The 25,836-nt window shown below is 35.9% G+C and overlaps 1 protein-coding gene across 2 annotated transcripts in view; it reads left to right on the top strand.

The window, feature by feature from the left end:
- Positions 1-21,548, top strand: part of LRRC9 (leucine rich repeat containing 9) — an 84,024-nt gene extending 62,476 nt beyond the window's left edge. For both annotated transcript variants that reach the window (XM_045580044.1, XM_045580042.1), the window contains 7 exons: positions 2,592-2,728; positions 6,228-6,445; positions 10,285-10,353; positions 11,914-12,054; positions 17,686-17,830; positions 20,435-20,603; positions 21,452-21,548. In XM_045580044.1, the coding sequence (XP_045436000.1) occupies positions 2,592-2,728; positions 6,228-6,445; positions 10,285-10,353; positions 11,914-12,054; positions 17,686-17,830; positions 20,435-20,603; positions 21,452-21,509 (937 nt within the window). In that variant the 3' untranslated portion in view covers positions 21,510-21,548. The remainder of the gene's footprint in view (positions 1-2,591; positions 2,729-6,227; positions 6,446-10,284; positions 10,354-11,913; positions 12,055-17,685; positions 17,831-20,434; positions 20,604-21,451) is intronic.
- Positions 21,549-25,836: the final 4,288 nt, after the last annotated feature.

Below are 25,836 nucleotides of genomic sequence, written 5' to 3'. Positions count from 1 at the left end.
TTTCTGTCATTATTTCTTCAAATAGGTTTTCAGTATCTTGCTCTCTCTCTTCTTCTGACATTCCCATAATTCAGATGTTGGTACTCTTGAAGTTGTCCCAGAGGCTCCTTACACTATCTTCATATTTTTTTATTCTTTTCCTTTTTGATCTTCTGGTTGGGTGTTTTTTGCTTCCTCATATTTCAAATCATTTATTTGATTCTCTGGATCCTCTAGTCTACTGTTGAATCCCTGTATATTATTTTTATCTTGTCAGTGTATGCTTAATTTCTGATTGGTCATTTTTCATATTCTTGAGGAACTCACTAAATTTCTCAGAGGTTTTTAGAAGATTCTTGAGTCTTATAACCGTGGTTTTGAACTCTATATCCAGGAGTTTGCTTTCATACATTTCTTTCATTTGTGAATTTTTTCTTTGTCTCCACATTTTGGCTGCTTCCCTGTGTTTATTTCTATGTAGTGGGTAGCTGCTAAGTCTCTTAGTTGATAGAGTGGCCTTGTGTGGTTGGTGTTCTATAAGGCCTAGTGGCTCATCCTCCCCAGTTACCTGAGGTAGACACTTTTGGTGAACCCCTTTGTGGGCTGTGTGCACAGTTTTGTTGTATTTAATCCTTGATTGCTGTTGGTATCACTGGGAGGAGTTGACCTCCAGACCAGTTGGCTGTGATGACCAGCTATGTCTATACTGGAATATCTGTTGCATAGGAAACACCCTTATGGGGCAGGACTTGCTTCAGTAGAGCTTTGGTGCTCACTGAGTCTGTCCCTTGAGTGTGTCTCTTATGGATGTGAAAGTTGTAATCCACTTTGGTCTCACTCTGACCATTGGTTACACTGGCTCTTGGGTCTCCAAAGAGGTGCAAGATCAGTCACTGTCTTGAGCCACCCAGCAGGAGCTACAGAGACATCTGCAGATTCCTCCTTTTAGTATGGGGTTTGGAAGTGCTCAGACGAGGCCCAGTGTGAAGCAAAGCTGCTGCTGCTGCCAGGCAGTGGGCCTTCTTTTGGAATCTCTGGGGCTCTCTGACCCAGCTGCAGTTTTTTCTGTTTTTGTTTTTGTTTTTTTGTTTTTAGGCAAAAGGACAGGCCATCATATGCAAAAGCTGATGTGCACAGCTTGGGTGGGATTGTAAATTGGGAGGGGTAGGGTATCTAGGAATGACCAGGACAGAGCAAACAGCAATGCCTGCCCTGAACCAGAGAAGTCTCAGGTTCTCTGCATCCCATGCCCCTGTGCAGGAACAATGATCGCTGTGAGCACCTCGAAGAGTAAGCTGCCCTCATGTTCCTGTCCTGATGCCAGACAGTCCAGTTTCACCCCATATGTGCCTGGGTCCCCCAAAGTGTTGCCCGGAACTGGAGTTCAGAGAAAGTATGAGCTTATCTCTCCCAGTTTAAAAGGCAGCACATCCAGGTGCCAGCACTTTCCACGTGTCCGCACCTTTTACTGCTCTCAGTGGCTTTCTTCACCTCTCTAGTTGTGGAATTTCCACTCATCAGCTTCCCCGCAGTTCTGGGTGGTAGTTGTTCTGCTATTTATTGTAGTTGTAGTTTTGATGTGGTTGTGAGAGGCAGCAGGTATAGGTGATTATCTTGGTTTCTCTTAAGATGGTTGTTTTCAGAGGGAGCGGGCACTGCTGGGCTTTTGATAGAAATTGCATTGAATCTATTGGTTAATCTGCAGAGAACTGCCTATGTTAGTAATACTGAACTCCTAATCCATGAACATGAAATATTTTTCTGCTTAGAGCTTCTTTATCACAGCAATGTTTTATAGTTTTCTGTGTATACATTTTGCACTTATTTTGTTAAAGTTTTCTGAATTATTGTATTATTTTTATGCTATTGTAGATAGAATTTTTAATTTCATTTTCAGTTTTCTGCTGATATATAGAAATTTAAATGATTTTTGTATATTAAGTTTTTAACCTATGATTTTGCTGAACTCATTTATTAGTGCAGTTTGTGGGGAGGTTAGGGGATTGTTTTTTGTTTTTGTTTTTTGGTGAATTCCTTAGGATTTTGTAAATACACGATCATGTCACCTTAGAATAAAAACAATTTTATTTGTTCCTTTTTAATCTGGATGCATTTTTTTTCTCTTTCTTAGCTAATTGCACTTATTCTTTTTATATATATATATTTTTTTGATTTTGTACAGAGAGGAAGGGAGAGAGATAGAGAGTTAGAAACATCGATGAGAGAGAGTCATCGATCAGCTGCCTCTTGCACACCCCCTACTGGGGATATGCCCGCAACCAAAGTACATGCCCTTGACCGGAATCGAACTCGGGACCTTTCAGTCACCAAGCCGACGCTCTATCCATTGAGCCAAACCGGTTTCGGCTAATTGTACTTATTCTTGTGTTTTATTTTAAGTAACTCTGTACTTTACCATATGAAAATATTTAAAGATTACAAAATTATTATATAAAATATAGAGACAACTTATTACAGTTTAATTTGGATACATTAAGAAGTTCATCCTTTAAAAAATATTCAATTTATGATAAGTACATATAGGCTGTCTTTTTATGATATAACTTGTTTGAAATTAAGCTTATGGAATCAAACTTACATGTGTGTTTCAGGGATATAATAAGCAATGAAAATTTGCCTCCAATAATGCTCAATTTAGAAGTTCTTCATTTGGGCTACAATGGAATTTGTAATTTAAATCAGCTGCAACTAAACAGACTAAGAAATTTAAAATTCCTCTTTCTACAGGGTGAGTAGCAACACTGTTAATATCTAAGTCTTTGTTATTAAAAACTGACTTGATGGCCCTAGCTGATTTGGCTCAGTAGATAGAGCATTGGCCTGTGGACTGAAGAGTCCTGGGTTCAATTCCCAGTCAGGGCACATGGCATGTGTAAGGCAGCCAGTCAATGATTATTTCTCATCATTAATATTTCTAATCTCTCCCTCTCCCTTCCTCTCTGAAATTAGTAAAAATATATTTTTAAAAAACTGACTTATCATCCTTTTTGATAAGCAAATACATACCTCATCATTACTTAAAACAGATTCACTGATGAAAATATTTTAGTAATCACAAATGGTTTTCTCTTGGGTTATTTATATAAATAATGTCAATGCAATATTCTAGGATTATTGAATATTGCCCTAGAAAATGCAATATCCTTGGACTCTGTACAGCATAGTATTACAACATAATTTACTTTGATATCATACTAGAGGCCCAGTTCATGGATTCATGTATTGGTGGGGTCCCTCTACCTGGCCTGCACCCTCTTGCAATCTAGGACCACACCAGTGCATGATCAGGGTGGGGAGGAACTGCAGGAAGGCTCCAGGGAGTATCTGGCCCATCTTGCCCAGTCTGGATCAGCCGGACCCTAGCAGCAAGCTATCCTATTGTTGGAGCATCTGGCCTCTGGTGGTCAGTGCAAATTATAGCTACCAGTCGAACGGTCAAATGGTCGCTTAGGCTTCCTATATATGAAAGCCTAAGATATATATTCTATTTTAAAAACAATAAAATGTATGGAAAGGATACAGAAATACCAAATTATTACTATTATATATAATTTAAATCTTTGCTCTAAAGTAGTTAAAGATCTACCTATAGAAATATACTGAAACAAAAATAAATTAATATATGTTATTACCTTAAGCGCAACAATAGTTTAAAGAAATTAAAACATTAACCCCTTTATATATCTAGGAGTCTGAAAAAGTGATAGAATTTAGATTGAAAGTGAGCATGATCAAGAGTTTTGCAAGTTCAGGTATGGGGGAAGGAGAGAGTCATAAGAGCAAGATTGTGGTATCCATGGGCCAAACCTTGGAAAGGCACTAACCTGATTAAAACAGAACATATAGTTCTCTGGGTGAGTTATCAAGTTTATAAATATTATAAATTTCATGAATAATGCTCATTTTGCAGTTGAAAATAGGTAGAAATTGTAAATTTTTAGAAAAGTGGCATAAAAAAACAGGGTTTGGAACATTATCTAACAATAAAGGGGGTCAAGTATTTGGTGATGAAAGGAGATTCAACTTTGGGTGGTAAACACACAATGCAATATACAGCATAGTATTGTACACTTGAAATCTATGTAATTTTATTAACCAATGTCATCCCAATAAATTTAATTTAAAAACAAAAAATAATTATTAAATGACATCGAAGAAAGGTTGGGAGATACATCAGTGAGATATATGGGGGAGATAACTGCATAGTTTATCTGAGTATAGTAATTTTTCTCTGAAAGACAGGCTTTTCTAGACAATTTTTAAGTTTTTTTAAAATATATTTTATTGATTTTTTACAGAGAAGAAGAGAGAGGGATAGAGAGTTAGAAACATTGATGAGAGAGAATCATCGATCAGCTGCCTCTTGCACACACCCCCACTGGGGATGTGCCCACAACCAAGGTACATGCCCTTGACCGGAATCGAACCTGGGACCTTTCAGTCCTCAGGCCGACGCTCTATCCACTGGGCCAAACTGGTTTTGGCCATTTTTAAGTTTTTAATGCATATTTTTGCCTATCAAAGATCTTTGCCAGTTGGGTCAAGAACATGGAGAATTAGCCTTAAAAGAAAAAGAAACTGAGCATAACAATGTCAGATCTTTTAAAAAAGAAACATTGACATTAAAAAACAAATTTTAAAAAAAACAAACCACAGACAAACCTGGAAAGTCTATTTAATATAACAATGTATAGGACCAGTGTGTTGTGTTGCTGTGTCTATCATGGCAAATTACACTGAGGCAGCCTTATACAGGAAGTGAAGCAGTTTACTTTGACAGTAATATCTGCCACTTATTGAGTCATTGGTCAAGGTATTTTTTTACCTAGATTATCTAATTCAACCTTCACAGCATAATGTTATATGCATTTTTTAAGAAAAGAAAGTGAATCTCAGTGTGGTTAAATAATGTATCTAAATTCGTGTCAGTAAATGGTATAGTACAGGATAAAACACAGGTCTGGCTCCAAAGCATATGCTCTTTCTGGCTCCAAAGAAGAAGAATGACAAGGGGCTCAGCTATAGTAGTGACAGACAGAACAATGAGCAAGAGGTGAGTCCAAACCACAGTTTCAAAGAAGTAAACACTAGCATTTAATGACTGACTAGATATATTAGGGGAGAAAAAATAGTTCCATATGTATTTCATTATTTCATTAGGAAATTGGGCAAAGGGGGCTATTAAAGCAGAATAAAGTCATTGGGAAAAGTTGCTCATTTGCAGTATGGAAAGATCAGTTCTAGGCCTGATATTGCCATTTTTATGTCTTTGAGGAAGTCACTTAACTTCTCTGATCCTTAGTATTATGATCATTAAAAAACTATTTATCCTGTCCTATTTTGGGACTCTAATAGGAAACATATTTGAAAGTATTTTGTCAACTCAAGAGTTATCTTCTCATATAAACGATCATTAATATTTATAAAGCTATTGATTGCTATAGTAGAGAGAACTCAAAGGTTATAAAGGAAGGACTGAGCCCTAGCTGGTTTGACTCAGTGAATAGAGAGTTGGCCTGCAGACTAAAGGGTCCTGGGTTCGAGTCTGATCACGAGCATATGCCCAACTTGTGGGCTCGATCCCTAGTAAGGGATATGCTGGAGGCAGCCAATAATGATTCTATTTCATCATGGATGAATCAATCTCTCTCTCTCTCTCTCTCTCTCTCTCTCTCTCTCTCTCCCCCCACCCCTTCCTCTCTGAAGTCCATAAAAATATTTTTTAAAAGAAAGGACTGCAGTTTTAATATTATGTAATGAATTCTTAATTTTTAATGTGTTTATAGTATAAAATAGCATTTTTATGAAAGTGTATTAAGGTGTATTTTTTCAACTTAACACAACAAATTCATTTATTTTAATAATTAGATATACCGATTTGAATGCCTATTAGAATCATCAGATATACTCAGGAGCATGTCTTTTGTGGCACTTTTATATATCTACTTTTGTTAAAACAGTAATTAAGACTATTTTAGTACTTAATTACTGAACAGATATTGTGTATCTCACATTTTAATCTTTCAAACATAAAGAGAAAATTTTACAAAATATTTTTTGATGATAAGTTTACCTTCTTAAAAATCACACTTACATTTCTCCTTGGAAATATATTCCTTTAAATACTTTTTCAAAAACAAATGTATGAAAAAAACTTAAATTAAGATAGATAATCCGTTATTCAGGAAGTTTGGGCTCACTTAATATATCATCACCTCTGTTTTCAGGGAATGAAATCACTCAAGTTGAAGGGCTTGACAACTTACTAGTACTTCAGGAATTGGTAGTGGACCATAACCGCATCAGAGCATTTAATGATAGTGCCTTTGCCAGACCAAGTTCCCTCCTGGCACTTCACCTGGAAGAAAACAGACTACGAGAGCTGAACAACTTACAATCTTTGCTAAAACTAGAAAAACTTTTCCTAGGATATAATAAAATCCAGGTAACATTGTTTTGTTTTTGTTAGGAGACTTACAAGACTTACTTAACTCCTCTGAACATAAAGCTTCCAAATACACCAGTGAAAACTTTGTTAGTGGGTTACTTATCATTTATACGCCAGATAAATACTCTGTGATACAGAGGCTTATAAATAGCCTGTGATGAAAAGATGTCCATTCTGCTTCTAGACTTATAAATCCAACCAACCCACATGCATCCACCTGAGGAAAAATTTAAAAAAACAAAAAAAACAAAGGCTAGCTCTAAACGTTCTAAGGCTCGCCCAGCTGGCATGGCTCAATGGTTGAGCCTCGAAGTATGAGCCAGGAGGTCACAGTTTAATTCCTGGTCAGGACACATGACCAGATTGCAGACCTGATCCCCAGTGTAGAGCCGTGCAGGAGGCAGACAATTAATGGTTCTCTCTCATATTGATGTTTCTATCTCTCTATCCCTCTCCCTTCCTCTCTGAAATGATATATATATTAATGTCCTAAGACTCTTCTCAGCAGCTCTCTCTAAGAGATCGCCTTTGTTCTTGACTACTTACTCTTGGTCCATGCTATTTCTGCATCTCAATCCCAGACTTCCTCTGGTCCTTTAAACTTCACATATGGACTTGTTCTACCTGACATTTCAATTATTCCTAATTATGGTTTAATATTCCATTCCCCCCCCCCTCCCCTTCAAGGCTTTCTTAGGATCCTGCATTAGTTTTAACAGCTCAAAATTCAACCTACGCCATTGCCCCACCTGAGCCTGCCCAGACTGTTTCCTGAGATAGTATGCAGATGAGAGGGTTAAAAGTACTAGTATACATAACTTTAAGCAGCCCTAACATCTCTCAGTGTTTTGGTGATGATCTGTTAGTCCTCCTTTTATCAATTTTATTATTCTGCCCATACCTCTAAAACAAACTCCAAGACAAAATGGACTGTGGGCTGCCTCAAAGGGCAGGGACTGAGTCTGTCCTGCCCACATTTGTGTCAGTATACATAGAGCCTGGTTCATAATAGGTACACAATCAGTATTTGTCTGTGGCTCTACTTTGTCCAGTTCAGAAAGCCATTTCTGGGTGATCTAAGGCTAGAAGGAAATCATGAGCAGTACCCTTTTCTACATTTCAACTAGAAAATATACATTCAAAGGAAAAAAAATCATGCAATTAATTTATCAAGGTTCAACAAAATTCATCTGAAATAAGACTACAAAACCCAATGATTCTTACGAAACTTTATCCACACACACACAAAAAATCTAAATTAGGAAAATTGCTATCCTTATGAATAATCTTTCCAATAATAGCAACTGAGTTAACACAAAGGATTGTCAAGTTAGACTTACATGAATCAAATATCTTCCCTGTTATCACACTTTACAAATAATTTCAAGAATATGCAGGACCTGGGACATTCCCATGGCTTCTCAGGTCCTTTCTTTCCACACCACACACACTGTCCAGCTTAGAATATGACCTCTGAATGATATGATCCCATACAACAAGGGAGTGTTTTATTTATAGTTTATATGACATTTTATAGGGAGCCATGCCTGATAATTCTATACATCCTAGGTTTATTTATTATAAACAGTCCTTAACCAGAGAGATCCGCTAAGAGCACCTAATAAACAAGGACCTTCTAGTAAATAGCATTGATCTATTTGACAGAACATCTAGTTATCAATGTACTTGCAAGGAGTTTAGATGGGGTAACCTGCTTTTCCCTAGAAATGTCTCTAACCTACCTCCCCACCATGTTAACCCACTAAAAAAAAGTGAATGAATGGCAGATCAACTGATATAGCACCTTCCTCCTCAGTAACATAAACAGTATAATGCTTAGTCAAGCTTGTTTATTATCAAATTTAAGATAGCTAGAGGACAACTGCTAGTATAAATCATGGGAGATTGTACATTGAATGAAGGGGTATTTATTATTATCAGTTCTTATTTGTTTATTGTGTCCTTGAAATGGTATTTTTCATTGAATTTAAATTGATCATTTTACCATTAAACTTCTCCTAACCATTCCAATTATAATGCCTTAATATAACCATACATTTAGCTGGGGAAAATGAACTGAGAAGAATAAGGTTAAGTTGGAGATTCTGTTTAATTCTACTGAAAATATTGTATTTTTCAAAATTCTTAACTCTAGGTTCAACTTTTCTTTTTGGGAGCAATCTTCTCTCTAGATTCATACCAACATGGATGGGCATTAGTTTCCACAACTGGCCAATCAGATTATAATCCTTGAATAAACAATGATTTATAGCCTAGAAGGGAAAAAGTACAGAAAAATTAGCAAAATACTTCCAAAAAAGGTATATGCAGTCCTTCATTAATTTACTTTAAAGTATTTCATACACTGCATATTCTTGATAACATATTCCAGTGTGGTGCTTTTGAGTTAGCTATCATGTTTTGGAAAATTGTTGACAGTAGTTTTGCTTCTGCAAGAAGAATCACAGGATCACAGTTGAAAGATGTTATTTAATTCATCTTTATAGTCCTGCTTGGTCCTTGTGTCTAAATGATTCCCCTCTCTGGCATCGAACAATTGCATCCACTTTTAAGCATTAATTGAACCTGTGTGGTAGCTTTTTAAATGTCTGATTTGCTGTATTTATTGAATATTTGGCTTTGTGAGGTTCTCCTTTTTTCATATTTTTTTATTTCTGGTTATGGCTTTTCCTTTTCTACTTAGAGAAGACCCTTTAACATTTCTTATAAAGCTGGTTTAATTGTGATAAAGTCCTTTCTCTTTTTTTGCTTGTCAAGAAAACTCTTTATCATTCAATTCTGAATGATAACCTTACTGGGTAAACTCTTCTAGGTTGTAGGTTCCTTTCTTTCAGGCTTTAACAATGTCCTGCCACTCCCTTCTAGCCTATAAAGTTGCTCATGAAAAATCAGCTGATACCTATATAGGGTTTCCTTTTATGTGACTCATTTTTCTCTTGCCTTCCTCAGATTGTCTCTTTATTTTTAACTGTTGTCATTTAGCTACAATATGTCTCGGTGTGGGTCTCTTTGGATTTATCTTGTTTGGGACTTTCTGTGCAAAAAACTAAAATATACAGTATTTGCAAATTTTCACCAATATTAAATAAATAATCCAATCCTAGGGAAGGCAAGTAATTCAATTAGAGAAATAGTTTTCAACTACATATATTCCCAGCAAATATATCAGGATGCAGTCCACTCAATATCACATGCTTCTTTATGGTTAAGGTTGTATTCATATACACATTTGAAATTGTTTAGACTGATTCACTGTCCTAGAGAATTGACACTTCTGAGTCAATTCTCTAGGACAGTGTTTCCCAAACTTTTGACATATGTGTACTCCTTCTATAATTTTCATAACACTAAGTACCCCTCGTACTCATGAGAACATAGAATTAGGTGCACCTAAGCACAGTGCAGTGCATATCCCCACCAAACTCCGGTGCAATGCGTACCCCCACCAAACTCTTCCTGTACCCCTGGAGGTACACGTACCACACTTTGGGAAACACTGCTCTAGGAAATTAATAAACTATAATTAAAGTCCTTGAATAGATCATAACTTTTCTGAGAAAAAAAAAGTTGTCTTTTCTAGTTACTGCTTCTATACGGCCTCTTTCTATGTTAGAATGTCATCTCTGCCAATCATGTGTTTGGAATCAATATTACCCAGACTTGTCTTTAATCAATAATACAGAATATTGTCACTTAAGTTCACTTCACAGGATTCAATCATGAGCTAGCTGCAATCCAACACTTATATATAATTAGCTTTAAATAATTGAAGATATTGGATCTTACCAAATAGTAACTTATGTACTTTCGAATAGGACATAGCAGAACTGGAAAAGCTCGATGGTCTCTCTTCTCTCAGAGAGCTTACAATTTATGGCAATCCAGTGAGTATGTTGTTTTTCTAATTTACTGGTTAATTTACTTATAGTTATATATAATTTATTTTAGATAAAGTGAGGAAGGATTAATTTTGTTTGTTTTATGTATTCACAGAGTTTTCCAAGCACAATTCATTGACTAGTGTCTTCTTTCATCTATATTTCAGTCCCAATATAAACTTTCATTGTCATATATATATGAGGGTCAGTTTTAGGGTTCTACATTATATTCGTTGGCCTATTTGCCAATTTCTTTATACCAATATTACCCTGTCTTCATTACTAAAGTTTTTTTAAGTCTTGATCTCTGATAGAGTAAGCACCTCTCTTTCTATTCTACCTTCTGTTTTTCTTTCTTCACTGTCTTGGCCCTTTACTCTTTCTATGAGTTTTAGCAAACAGCTTCTTAAGTTATATGAGAATCTTAGATATTTTAATTAGAATTACATCAAATTTAAATTAATTTTGGAAGAAATTGCCACTTTTCCTGTTGGAGTCATTGAAGGCACCCTTTCCAATCCGGGACTCCTTGAGGGATGTCCCTCAAGGGATGCCCTTGGGGAATGTCTGACTGGCAGTCAGATATCCCTCTCACAATCCTAGACTGCTGGCTCCTAATTGCTCACCTGTCTGCCTGCCTGGTAGACCCTAACTGCCTCCCACTGCCGGCCAGGTCACCCCCAATTTCTCCCTCCCTGCCAGCCTGGTTGCTCCTAACTGCCCCACCCTGCCATCCTGGTCACCTCCAATTGCCCCCCTCTGCCTGCCTGACTGTCCCTAACTGTTCCCCCCTACTAGCCTGGTCACTTCCAACTGCCCCCCTGCTGGCCTAGTTGCTCCTCACTGCCCCTTCTGCCAGTCTAATCACCCCTAAGTTCTCCCAGGCCAGCCTGGTCATTCCCAACTGCAACCCCCCACCCCCCGCCTGCCTAGTTGCCCCAACTTTCTCTCCCATTGGCCTGGTCACCTCTTCCTGACTCCCCTGCTGACCTGGTCACCCCTCATGGCACCCCCTGCTACCAGCCTGATCACCCCACACAGCCTGCTTGTTCAGTCATTTGGTCATCCCTCACTAATCCCCTCTGCTGGCCTGGTCATAGGCAGCCATCTTGTGATGGTGTGAGGGTCAATTTGCATATTATTTCTTTATTATATAGGATCCTATTCTTGAGGTGGGATTGTCTGGAATTAATGAATAATATTATATACTAGAGGCCTGATGCACAAAATTAGTGCAAAGAGCTCAGCCCTCACAGACCCGGCTTCATCCAGAAGGACATCCAGAAGGTTGTTCAGCTATCTAGTCCAATTAGCATATTATACTTTTATTATTATAGATGTACTCTAAAAAAGAGACTAAACCTCCAAATGGTAGCCTTAGTTAGAAAAAATAAAAGTTCTAACTTTCATTTAGCATAACAGGGAATTGAGAAATCTTTCCAAAAAAGAGCTCATATGTGTATCACCTACCTCTTTGTTGTCCATGCTAGACTTACTTCTCTATAAAAGTTAACATTTGAAATAAAAGATTTTCTTAGGAAATAAATTATTTTTCTTTTTAATCAGATTTCTAGAAAAATAGTACATCGCCATGTGCTTATATTTCGACTACCTAACTTACAGATGTTAGATGGAATTCCTGTGAATTCAGAGGATAGGGCGAAAGCTGAATTTCACTTCTCTGAACTACAAGCAAAGAAAAATTCGGTAATAATTATATTACTTATACTTTTTCTTTTAAATATATACATTATTAGTAAATAAATATTCTATCTTGTGTATTTTTACTTAAATATTTAAACCTAGGCCATCATGTTTTTGTAGATTATTTAGTATCTTTTCAGTGATTACTATCAAAGGCTTGATCTGGTGAATAAACACACACACCCACACAACACACACACACACACAACACACACAAGCCAGGAGAGCTCTTTTTTCTAATAACATACTTTGACATAAAGCTAATTATTTAAAACTAGAGGCCCATTGTATGAAGAGATTCATGCAATAGGCCTTCCTTCCCTTGGTTTCTAGTACCGGTTTTCCTCCAACACCTGGGACCTAGGCCTTCACTCCAGCCGGAGTCTGTTGCCTTTGCTGCAGACTCCAGCCAGAGTCTGCCATCTTCATCTTCACTGAAAACTCCGGAGTCTGCAGTCTTCCACTTTGCTGCAGCCAAAGTGCCACTCCTGTAGATACCTTCACCCCCTTCCCTCCCTCTCATAGCAAGTGCCTGGAGTAGCTGGGCAGCCATCATATTTCTTCTTCTAATTTGCATATTCCCTTCTGATTGGCTTCTGGACATAGCAGAGTGATGGTTAATTGCATGTTTCTCTTTTATTAGTGTAGATGTGTGCCTCTTTCTCAATATGTCTGATAATGCTCTAAGGTAAGAAACTACAACATATCCTATATAATAAAACCCTAAGATGCAAATCAACCGAATGTCAGAATGACCGGTTGCTATGACATGCACTGACCACCAGGGGGCAGACACTCAATGCAGGAGCTTCCCCCTGGTGATCAGTGTACTCCCACAAGGGAAGCACTGCTCAGCCAGAAGCTGGGCTCATGGTTGGCGAATGCAGTGGCATTGGCCGGAGCCTCTCCTGCCTCCACTGCAGGCAGGTGGTAAGGAGCAAGGGGTCCAGGACTTAGAGAGGGCACAGGCCTGGCTGAGGGCACACTCCCCCCCCCCCCCCATCAAATTTCATGCACCAGGCCTCTAGTCACTTTTATAAACAGAAACTAGCAAAACCTCTTGTACTTAGCAGATAGGCAGGGAAGGAAGGAATTCTAACCACAACTCTCTGGACTATAGTTCATCTAACAAGATAGATGTGTATCTTTCTTTCTGTATATTGGCAAGATAATTGGGCTTTTACCCATGAACCCTAAAAAGGTATTCTTTCCTAAAAATGATAGAAAAGAAATTAGAAGAGAGAAGCCACCAAAGCATATCATAAGGAAATTCTATCATTAACCATCCTCCAAAGACTAAATTTAACACAGAAAAGCTATGAGATATATATATATATATATATATATATATATATAATTTAAGAAGCAGCATGATTAAAGCAATGCTTTTGCAAGTATTTAGGAAGAAGAGTCTAGAGACAGGGAAACCAGTTAAATGGCTTTTAAAATAATCCAATAAGGAGATTATGAAGACCTGGACTGTTAGTATCTTGGTGGGAGAGGGGCAGTGAGAAGGTAAGTGAACCTTTAATGTAAGTGAAAGCCAGAGAGCATAGACCTTAGCAAACAAAGATTACTTCTAAGAGCTATGCTGAGGAAAGAGATATGACTTACTGTAGATGCTTTCACTTAGAATATCCGACTCTCTCCATTCCCTCTGTAAAACAAACTAAGTCTCAGAAAAAACTGAATGTGCTATACTGCTCTCCAGTCCATTTCAGCTTTCAGTAATAGATTCACAGATTTTTCAAGAGTTGGCTATGTGTGTTTTCAAATTTAATGTTCTCTTATTTTAAATAAGCAGATACACTATAAATGCAAATTTTAAATTATTATTTCTCTGTTTCTATTAAAACCAAACAGGATACTTTAGAAGGTCAACCAAGCTCTCGCTCTCTCCCTCCCTCTCTCTCTCTCTCCCTCCCTCTCTCTCTCTCCCTCCTTCTCTCTCTCTCTCTCTCCCTCCCTCTCTCTCTCTCCCTCCCTCTCTCTCTCTCTCTCTCTCTCTCTCTCTCTCTCTCTCTCACACACACACACACACACACACACACACACACACACACACAAAATGTCAAATTAGATTAGGAGGGGAAATGCAAAATAGAGAAAATGATAGATTCAGACAAGAGATGTGGGAAAATTCTTTTTTAAATCTAGACAGATTCTTGTTTTCAAATTTTCTCCAGATGTCTTTTAAATTCTTGCTACTTTAAAGAAACCAAAATTAGACATTTTAGGCAAAATCTTACATGTGATTTATCCACAAGCAATCAGATAAAATACCAATCAAGGGACTCTTGCTTATAGAGAAGACCTTGGATCTTCATCAAAATATTGCTGAGTGCATGTAGTTTACACTTTACAATTTTGAAAGAGAAATATGAATTATATATATATATATATAATTCTTAATTACTCCCTAACACTTTTATTAACCTTGACTTTTTTAATTAACCAAGAAGATTCTATTATAGGTCAAAGTAACTACGGAGGCCTGTGAAACTTAAGGTGTACAATGTTAATAAAGATTAGCTAGATTAAGTCAAGGAAACTGGTTCATTTGTGGGTTATATCTCAAAAAATGTTTTCTAAAAACTATGTATGGTAAAAAAAATCTTAATTACTAATCTGTATGATATGTATAAGAAAGAGACCTATCTAATGTCATCTACTGAAATTACTGTCACAGGTTCCAGGCTTTCAAAGGACAACAAATAATCAAATAAAATTTAGTTCAGTGATTTAAGCCTCCTTTCCCTTTCTCTATTTCATATTTTTGGAACAAGTCACTACTTGCTTCCAGGAGTGTAAAACTTTGGATTCCTGTTCTTGCTATAACAAATTACCTTAGATTTAGTGTCTTGAAACAACTCAGTCATTTTACCTTACAGTTCTGAAGGTCAAAAGTCCAAAAAAAGTCAGTCTTACTGAGCTAAAATCAAAAGTATTGGCAGGGCTGCATTCTTTCTAGAAGCTCTGGGAGAGTATTTGTTCATTGTCTTTTCAAACTTTTAGAGGCTCATGGCCCTCTTCCAACAATGGCATCACTTTGACCTCTGATTCCATCATTAAATTACATCTTCTTTCACTCTGACCCTCCTGCCTCCCTTTTATAAGGACCAAATACAGTCTTATAATTGTATTGAGCCTACCTAGATAAACCAGGATAATCTACCCTTTTCAAAATCCTTAATTTAATTATGTCTAAAAAGTCCTTTTTACCCTGTAAGGTATTGTAGTCACAGATTTTGGAGATTAGGGTGTGGACATTTTTTGGGGGGATGGATTTTCTGCCTACCAAACCACATATGTGGAGGGTTTCCAGTAAGAGACCTATAATAATCATCACATTAAAATTTATAAATTCTATTTCAAGGTAATTTTGACCGAATTTGAAAAATTACATATAATTACACATAAATTCACTAAATTACATATAATGATATTACTTGGCATAACTTTAAAGATCATTAATTTCCATATATATTATTAATTAACTTAATATAGCAGAAAAATTACATAAACTCAAATTTGAGTCAATGATTATTTCACTAAAGGGTTTACATGTTGCCTATTTTTTGTTTCTCGTATAGTGAACTCATTTTCCCATTACTATGCTATGATGTTGTCTTGAGTGATTCTAGATACCTATTCTTGCATTTGAATCAGAGCCATATATAAAAATTAAGTTCTTATATATATCAACTTATTCTATAAGTAAACATTTAATTTTTAAAAATTTATCAACACATGGTCAGTAATATAAACGGGATGTTTGATGTCTTTATTCTAGGGAAACCTATTTTAAGATTCAATTTTTTTTTCGTGGCTAGAACAAAATTGAGGCATTATTTCTTTTAGTTGTTTAGGAGACAGAATACTTTTGAAGTTTATTAGTTATCTTTATATATTTTTGTTGTTGAAGATGCTGCTGTTCTTTCTTTTTTTAGCAGCAAATAAAGAAGGAATAAATGAAATATAAAATTGTCCTTTAAACCAACACATTTTTGGTGGTTTGGTTTCAGAAGAAAATTTGACAACATTCTAGATTAGTAATGGGAGAGAGCCCCAGAAAGGAATTAGTTTAGGGAATTTGGGACTCACCAGCTTTAGTAAAAGCCCTGATGTCTTAGTATTCATTACAAAGCTGCATTCTTAACAACACTCACTGAAATATGAAGGAAATAGGTTATTTTATACAAATGCAAAAGCCTATGTCTCTAAATAAATTATCATATATGTATTCAGAATTTACATTTTTAAAAGTATAAACAGTATCAGTCTTAATGAAGACACAGCAAGCACAAATTTCTAGGGAAACTAAGAGTCTCCCTCCTCTATTTACTGACTAGAGGCCCAGTGCATGAAATTTGTGCATTGGGGGGGGGGGGGGGGGGAGGAGGTCCCCCGAGCCCGGCCTGCCCCTCTCCAATCCGGGACCCCGTGGGGAACGTCCAACTACTGGTTTAGGTCCGAGCCCAGGGATTGGGCTTAAACCTGCAGTCAGACATCCCTCTCACAATCCTGGACCACTGGCTCCTGATTGCTTATCTGGCTGCTTGCCTAGTGACCCCTAACCCCCCCCACCCCCCGCCCCCAATGGACTGATCACCCCTCACTGCCTCTGCATGCCAGACTGATTGCCCCTTACTGCTCCCCCACCCCGATGGCCTGTTTGCCCCTAACTGTCCCCCGCTGCCAGCCAGGTTACCTCCAACTGCCCCTCCCTGCTGGCCTGGTTGCCCCTAGCTACCCCCCAACCACCAGCATGGTCGCCTCTTACTGCACCCCCTGCCAACCTGGTCACCCCCAACTTCCTCCTCTGTCGGCCTGGTCGCCCCCAACTCCCCCCCTGCTGGCCTGGTTGCCCCCAACTGTCCCCCTTCCTTCCCCATGATGCTGGCCTGGTTGCCCCACACAGCCTGCTGTTCAGTCGTTTGGTAGTCCCTCGCTAACCCCCCTGCCAGGCTGCTCGTAGGCAGCCATCTTGTGAGGGTCAATTTGCATATTACCTCTATTTTATAGGATTCCGAAATACTTTAAAAAGCCCCTTAATCCTCAACTAACTTAAAAGGTAAACACTATTTAGAGAGGGAGCATAATCATTACAAGTGGTTGTTATAAGATGCTTTTCTTAGTCCTCATTTTGTTGTTTTTTAAAAACTAATTCACTGCAAGGCTTCTGATGAGATATTGTGAGGATATGAAGATGCAGAAAATACAACTTATACCATCCAGAAGTTTCTGTTCAGATAAAAAAAAAATTACAAAGGGAAAAGCCTTAATTTTTATTTTCTTAATTCTACATTTTCCTTATGAAGATCTTTTGGAAAGTGGTCAGTGCATCACATTGGATTCTAGCGATGAATACAATGCATCTGAAAAGACAGAACAGAGTGTTCTGTGGGAAGTTAAGACCCAAAGACTCTTAACAGATTTTGCCTCTTACTAACTGTGAGTTTAGACAAGTATATAAGTCATAACCTAAAATAAATAAATAAATAAATAAATAAATAAATAAATAAATAAATAAATTTTTAAAAAGTATTATCAAGTGGGGCTGTGGTAGAACTAAACCTATTGACTTGAGTGTTGGAGGTGAGGGTTCTTAATTGTTTTTATTTTATTACATAGTTTATTCCTGTTGCCAACGCTCCTATGGATGGTGGACCATTTGGCCAAGTGAAAGCTTCTCCCATAAAGATAACAAATATAATTCTGCCTGGTGGATTTAGCCATTACTTGGGATCTGACTTCACTTTAACTCCTGAAGTTGAAGGTATTTTGACAGAGTTTCAAAGTGAATATTCAACAAACAAACAAATAACAAAACCCACATCATTTGAAACAAAATTCTAATTTCGATTACTCTTTAAAATTGCATGTTTTAAATTTGCATTTTAAACTTGCATGTTTCATCTGGCCACTCTGATTTCAAAGAAGTCTGTAGTATTTTTTGGTTTTGCTCAACTATTAATATGCTGTAACTAAACATTTGCTTGCAATTCGAACATTGTAATGCTTGCACAATTATTTCCTGATATTTCTTTTCAAAGTTTTTATTTCATTTTGTATATTTTATAGCAAATGACAACTAAAACCAGTTCATTAGACATCCTGCTAAAAGTAGAAAATAGAGGTTTAAAAATATTGAGAATAAGACTCGTGTGGTTTGAAAGATATCTTAGAAATAAAAGATCAGACTTTATCCTTGAAACCATAAACCAAATATTCATGGAGACAATACTAGTGTAGAATTTTAAGAGGTAGAGTTCTAAAGGAGAAAATATGCTACAAGGACAGGGCATGGAAATGGTTCATTCTACTATGTACATTTTAATTCAGGCTTAGGTCAGACCTTTCCCCTAATTCCAGATCTTCACTGACAACTATTTGGTGAAAGTGGGATTAGCTACTCCTCTGAGGGGCTCATCTCTTAATTGCTTTTATTTTTTTTTAAAGATATATTTTATTGATTGTTTACAGAGAGGAAGGGATAGGAAGAGAGAGTTAGAAACATTGATGACAAAGAAACATCAGCTGCCTCCTGCACACCTCCTACTTGGGAGGTGCCCACAACCAAGGTACATTCCCTTGACTGGAATCAAACTTGGGACCCTTGCATCCACAGGCCAATGCTCTATCCACTGAGCCAAACCAGTTAGGACTCTTCATTGTTTTTAATATTCCACATTGCTCAGGCCACTGTTGGACAATAAAACTGAACATCACAATAACTGTAAAAAGATCTAAGAGTCTACTAAGAATAACAGATTGTTCTATGAAATTATTTTTAAAGAAAATTCAGTTAAAAGAAACCCAACATAATTTACTCTGTTAAGATATTATTTTTAATTTATTTTTCATACTTCTACATACCTATGGTTTCAAGGTTTTAATCATAATCAGAATGTTTATGCTTTTATCCAGTAAACAGAGCTACCTGTAAAGCTGGATGTACCAAATTACTAGGCTCCTTAACATGATAATGCCATCTTCAGGAAAGTCATCCTATATAATAAAAGGCTAATATGCAAATTGACCGAATGGCAGAATGACCCCCCCGAGTGTACAGATTTCAAGCACTGGGTCTCTAGTCAATATATATGGCATTAGTTCAACCCTGGATTCATCTCCATAACTTTCTTCTCAAGTACTTTTCTTCAAGTTTCATTGTGCAACTATTTTTTAGGATTTTCTGGAAAGAGCCTATTTCTTATATTCTACTAGGGGCTCAGTGCATGAATTTGTGCACCTTGAAAGGAACCGTGGGCTGAGAGGTTGCAGTGGGCACAGGGTTGGGTCTCATCCCATCCTCCATACCCCTGCCTGGCCCCTCCTGCCATGGCCCCCATTCCCCTAACTGCTGTCAGCCCAATTCCCACTGCCACCGCTCCACACACTGATTGTGCCAGCCCCACTCACACTTGCTGACAACACAGAGCAATTGGTCCTAGCGCCAGCAATGGGTGCAAACAGGGCTAGTGCTGTCAGTGGGGATGAGCGGTGGCTGCTGCCCTGAAGCCCCTCAGGAGCAGGGGGAGGTGGAGAAGCCCTCGGGGACGATCAGGGCTGGCAGCCATTGCTCACAGCTGCTGATGGTGCCGAGCAATTGGTATTGGTGCCAGATACCAGCAGCGGGTACAAGTGGCAGCTCCAGCACCAGCTAGGAATGCCAACAGGGACGGTGCTGGCAGCAGATACAAGCAAAGAATTTTCAGTAACCACCAGAGGCTCGCCCCAATGACAGTGACTTGTGCCCTGCCTTGGTAAGGTGTCCCCTCTCACCTGCTCCACCATCCCACCATGGCCAACACCTGCCATGTTCCATGTACACCCCCTGGTGGTCAGTGCATGTCATAGTGACCAGTTGTTCAGTTGTTGGGCTGTTTGGTCTATTTGCATATTAGCCTTTTATAATATAGGATGCTTCGTCAGTTTTTATTTTGAGAATTATGGTCACTTTATCTATACATCTATTATAGTACACAGCTCTTGATATTTATATTCTTAAAAATTACCTAAAGAGGCAGATTGAAGAGGATAAATGGGATGAATGGTGATGGAAGGAGACTAGACATTGGATAGTTAATACATAATGCAATGTGCAGGTGAGGTACTGTAGAACTTATAGCCTATATATTTTATTGATCAATGTAACCCCAATAAATTCAACTTTAAAAAGCTGAAAAGGATCAATTTGTTTCACTAGCTCAGAGAATTAAGCAGTATTAAGTGCTAAAAATATATTACAATTCTATATTTATTTAAAAATTTAATTCATTTTATGAAGTATGTGTCGTATACATTCAGCTGAAGGACAAATTTTTATCATTTATTTTATTACTTAATGTATCTATTGTTTCATAACTCCTAATTTCAGACAAAAAAAACAAGAGTGCAGGAATTCTGACAAATAATCCTCGGAGCATCCATGCAGAAATAGCTTTTCGGCAACTCAGAGGAATAAATCTCTCTCCATCTCTTTTATCACATCAGAATACGACATCTCCAACTGCACAAATGTACCAAAGCAACCAAGATGAGGGAAGGTAAAGCTATTCTGTGCTTTAATATAACTCCTCATCATTAAAAAAAACTTTCTTAAATCTACAAATTGTGTATAAAAATAGGAAATATTGTTATATACTATTGCATATTCATTCTGAGAACTGAGAAAAACTATTACATAGCATAGACTTCTTATTCCACATTCACCAAATCTTTCCTGAAGTCCAGTATATTTGCAACATAATTCAAAAAGGCTTAGTTAGAATGGCTATCAAGGTAGAAGAGTGCTCACCTAGTACTTATGTGAGGGAAAATTGAAATAATTACATGGGAACTACTTTTAATTATATTCTCTCTCAAGTCACTTCTACTCACTGAATATGCAAAGCAGTTCACTTATGTTTTAAACAATAATTCCAACACTCTGAAATCACAACGAATTTTGTAAATTCTTCAAATCTCTCCTTATCCTATTTGCCCTACCTTCCTTCTGGACTCTAGCCCTAGAGGCCAGCTCAATGCCCAAGAGTCTGCTACGTCTCATTAAGAACTCACTCTGCTGCTCAAAATCTGTTTGCCTTCATTTCCAATAGTTACCTGTCACCAGCCTCTAGGTCATCTATTACAGGGACATACTCATACTCAGCAGCAGATCTAGCTTAGGCCTTGCTCTTGCTATACTGACTTCCCTGCTGTAATCAGCCATGTCCCATTGAGTCCTAAGGATAAGCCAATTTTTAGATAGCCAAAAATTAGGATCATTTTCTCTTTTGTATCTTTTTGAACTTTACACATATAAAATACAGAAATTACTTACTGCAGAATTATCTTAACTGATCCATTAAGAAATTGTCACCATTATTTGACTCAAATATTTTATTTCTGACAGAATTCCTGGCAGACACTTCACAAGAACAAATAGAATGGCACTACCTAAAGAGAAATGAACATACACCAAGAAATCTCTTTCTGTTTAGTAGTTGTGCTAAAACTAGCAGACAATGGGGGGAAGGGGGAGAGATAATCATGTTACTTATGTTACTAAAGCATTTCAGTTTCATATGAAGGTAATCTTTGTCACCCTGAGTGAATTTCACTTACTAACTTTTTAAAAATATTTTTATTGATTTCAGAGAGGTAGGGAGAAGGAGAGAGAAATAGAAACATCAGTGAGAGAGAATCATGGCTCGGCTGCCTCCTGCGCACCTCCTACTGAGGATCCAGCCCAACCGTGGGCATGTGCCCTGACAGAGAATCAAACCATCACTTCCTGGTTAATGGGTCGATGTTCAACCACTGAGCCACACTGGCTCTCTCTTAAACTTTCTTTATGGTTATCTTAATTATTCATTAAATTTCTATATTAGAAAAAAATTATTAATTATTATATCATACAACAATTTAAAAAGATACAAGTGACATAAAAGTCCAAAGGCTCAAATATTTAATCCTTGAATTAGAAACGTTTAGTTTTCAAATTTCATTGTGGCCTATCATATGAAGATACTAAGAAATGTAATTTTAGGAAATAAGCATACTTTCATTTGTAAAATGTCTGTTCATTTGGAGTTAACTTAAACTAAAGCATACAGTTCTTACCAAATACAATTATTACTAAAGCAAGTTGAGTTTAACTAGTTGAATCACAGATTAGTATGTTTAGGACTATTCTTGGAAAAAAAATCCTCAAACTGGGTTTGTTCTAAGAATTATTTAGAGGCAAACCTGGACATCAATAGCTAGCGCTTCCTGAAGGTGGCTAATTGTGAGTTCAATCAGTCATTCATGTTCTAAGAATAACAGTGTTATTTCATAATTTGTTAATTGCCTATAGTGTTATAATTTTACAAACAGTTTTAGGCTAAAAAGAACATGTTCACACTGAATAGACATTTAAAATTTGGACCCTTAGTAATTATATTTCACTGGATATAATTTTCTAAAATATCACATTGCATAGTGTTAGCACATATTACAAATCAAATATGATGTTTAATGTGCTTTTTTGTTAAATACAGTTCTTCAAATTAATTAATGAATAAATTACCAATCAGATTTTAATATAAATGAGCTCCATGATTCAGACCTATTCTCTTTAAATTTTTCAAATATTGGTCAACATTGCATATAGTTTTCATACTATTTTATGTTATTTACATGAAAATAAATTAATTTTACTAAAATATTTGTATTTTTGATTATTTCTGGAAATAGTTTTAAAGGTATTTTGGAAATGAATTTCAATGTGTATGCAACAACTTTGTATCTTTTCTTCTTTAAAGACTGTATGTTTGTAATTAAATCATGTAATATTTAAAATTTCAAACCCAATACAAATTGATTTTACACTTCTTAATGTGTGGTTTTTAAAAAAATATTATTCTTAGATAGAAATAAGATCCTTTGTTTAAAAAACAACTGTGCAGTTCTTAAGATGTCCAGAAGATGTCTTTGTTGCCCTTTAGTTTTGACAATTGCCTACATTACTGTGTAGTAATAAGGGTCTGCTGTTCACTATTTATTACTAACTAGACATCATCTGTCTTTTTTTTTCTTTTATGATAATGTATAAATGAAATACCAAATATATTTCACTTTTATAATAAAATGTATTTTTTAAAATAATCTGGGTGAGACAAATAAATGTAACAGGTTTTCACTAGAAAAAACTTTACAAGAATAGAAAAGTACAAGGAAGAAAAAAAACAACTCATTATCCAGCATCCACTTAACATTTGACATTTTAAAACTATTTTTCCTATTAATTTATAACATATTTCAGATCTATAATTTCATTCTTATGTACACATTATTAAATTTTGAGATATTTCAAACATTTTACTTTTATTTATTTTTAAATATATATATTTTATTGATTTTTTTACAGAGGAAGAGAGAGAGATAGAGAGTTAGAAACATTGATGAGAGAAGAATCATCGATCAGCTGCCTCTTGCACACTCCCCTACTGGGGACGTGCCCACAACCAAGGTACATGCCTTCAACTGGAATCGAACCCAGGACTCTTCAGTCCGCAGACTGATGCTCTATCCACTGAGCCAAACCAGCTTCGGCTTATTTAAAACATTTTAAAACACATCTGAATTTCTCCTTAAAGATAAATTAATTTGAAATATATAATTTGATAGTCATTCTAAGAATAATAATAAACATGTATTTAAGTATTGTTAGGTACAGAAAATAGACACAACCCCAACCTTAAAAATATTTTAATATAAATGTACAATAAATAATTTATGTGGAATAATTTACTAATATAAATATATAAAATAATTTATAAGGAGTGATTACTAACAATTTAGCATAGTCATTCTGATGGCAGATGATATTGACATAATATACAACATACTCCTCTGGGAATACCTAGATAGGTTTAGCCATTGGTTATGTATAGTTCATAAAACAATAGCTATAACTTCACCCTTTCTTATTCAACAAAACCAATGAAAATATACTTGATATGAGGGATGCTTTGTAGAAGTGACTTTAGATTTGCTCTAAATTGTTTAAGTAAGTCCCAGACTAAAATTTTTAGTTATAGTATAAATTATCTTGTAACACACTTCACAACTCATTGCAACAAAATAGACAGATAGTGCTTTAAATCTAGAAACCACTAGTCCATGTTTTAACATGGCTTATTCCAATAACAACTATATGAAGTAGAAATGAAATATCTCTTTATAAACTAGAGGCTCAGTGCACAAATTTGTGCACAGGTGGGGTATAGCTGCCCCCTCCCCCCCATCCCCTGGTTGAACTCCCTAACTCCCAGTCGAGGGAACAATTTACATATTAGCCTTTTATTATATAGGATTCATTTTAAAAGGAAAAGAGAGGATATCACACCAAATCCTAGATTTTTTTCAATTCTAAATACATTGGTTTTCAGTTACTACAAGTAAATTGACATTTGATTCTTACTAATGTGCCATTAAACAGCTGTTATAAAGCCCTAATGTATGTAAAAACTGCAAACAATTCACTTTCTTCTGGTGTATTTAGGGAAAATTTCTACAGTAAAATTAGTATTTTATTCCCAATAAATATTTTGATAGATTTCTTTTGCATGCAGTCATATACATGATTATTTGACTTGCTCTAAATTCAAGGATAATTTCATAAACAACATGGAAAGCTAAAAAATTAGGGCACTTTAACTATAGATTAGGAGCTTACTATGCAGATTTGAATATAGATGATGACAGAGTAATCTTCTGATTTTAATATATGAAGGACTATAATTAATTGTTCAATATGAGCTTTATTTAATTCTATTTTTATAGTTCTGGATTTCTCTATTGATACAAAATCAACTATGGTTGTGAACAGATTTTTGTGAGTGCTTGCAGGCACTCATGACTAGTTTTAAATTAGTCCTTATATTTAAGAAACATGTCATTTCACTGCTTATTCAAAAGTATCATACTTTATGAGAAGTGTTTAATGTTTTAAAACATTAGATCTTCCTGTTACTCATGCTGTAGTGCTTAATTACCTTCCCTGTTCCTCTCTGCACTTTTCTCCATTATTGAAATATTTTTAAAGAAAACCTATATGGAATTGCAATTTTAGTTTGCTGACAGCCAGAAGCACACAGTTATTTTATTAATAATATATTATTTCTATAACTTTTTAATCTTATAAATATATGAATTATACTATTCTATTCTTACTCCTTTTTTTCATTTGTGAATAAAATTGTTTTGTAGACATTTCTCAGATTTAATTTGTACATTTTTATTTTAAAATTTTGTTTTGATAATTGTTTTTCCTTCTAATTAAAATAAAATGAATGACTTTTTGGCAAAAACATGAAATGCTATAACCTGGAAATGCTACAGTCAAAGGACCGTAGAAAGTAGTAGTTTTGAAAATGTTAATTACCTGAAATAAAATTATTTACTGTTTATGTTCTATTTATTAGGCCTTACCTTAACTATATTCTCTTTTAGGTAAAACAAAAAGGCCAATTCATTAACATCATTATTTTCCATATAAGATATCTGTGCTTCTGAAATGCTAATTTAAATATTAGAATAGATTTTTCCTTATATTATATCATTAAAAATAAACGTATTTCTATATGCTCTGTATAAAAGCCCATTGGGATAATATAGTTTGGTAACTTCTTTGAATTAACAACATTTTGATCAAACATTAAAAAAATGTGCAATGCTTTTACAAATAATATTCTACATTTACATCTGGTTTTTAATATTATAATTCTAATTAACTTCCAATTTGTTTAAAAA

Source organism: Pipistrellus kuhlii, unplaced genomic scaffold (genome assembly GCF_014108245.1).
Source record: "Pipistrellus kuhlii isolate mPipKuh1 unplaced genomic scaffold, mPipKuh1.p scaffold_m20_p_1, whole genome shotgun sequence".
In the NCBI taxonomy this organism is placed as follows: Eukaryota; Metazoa; Chordata; class Mammalia; order Chiroptera; family Vespertilionidae; genus Pipistrellus; species Pipistrellus kuhlii.
The sequence above is the reverse complement of the archived record's forward strand: the minus strand, read 5'-3'. Positions and strand labels throughout refer to the sequence as shown.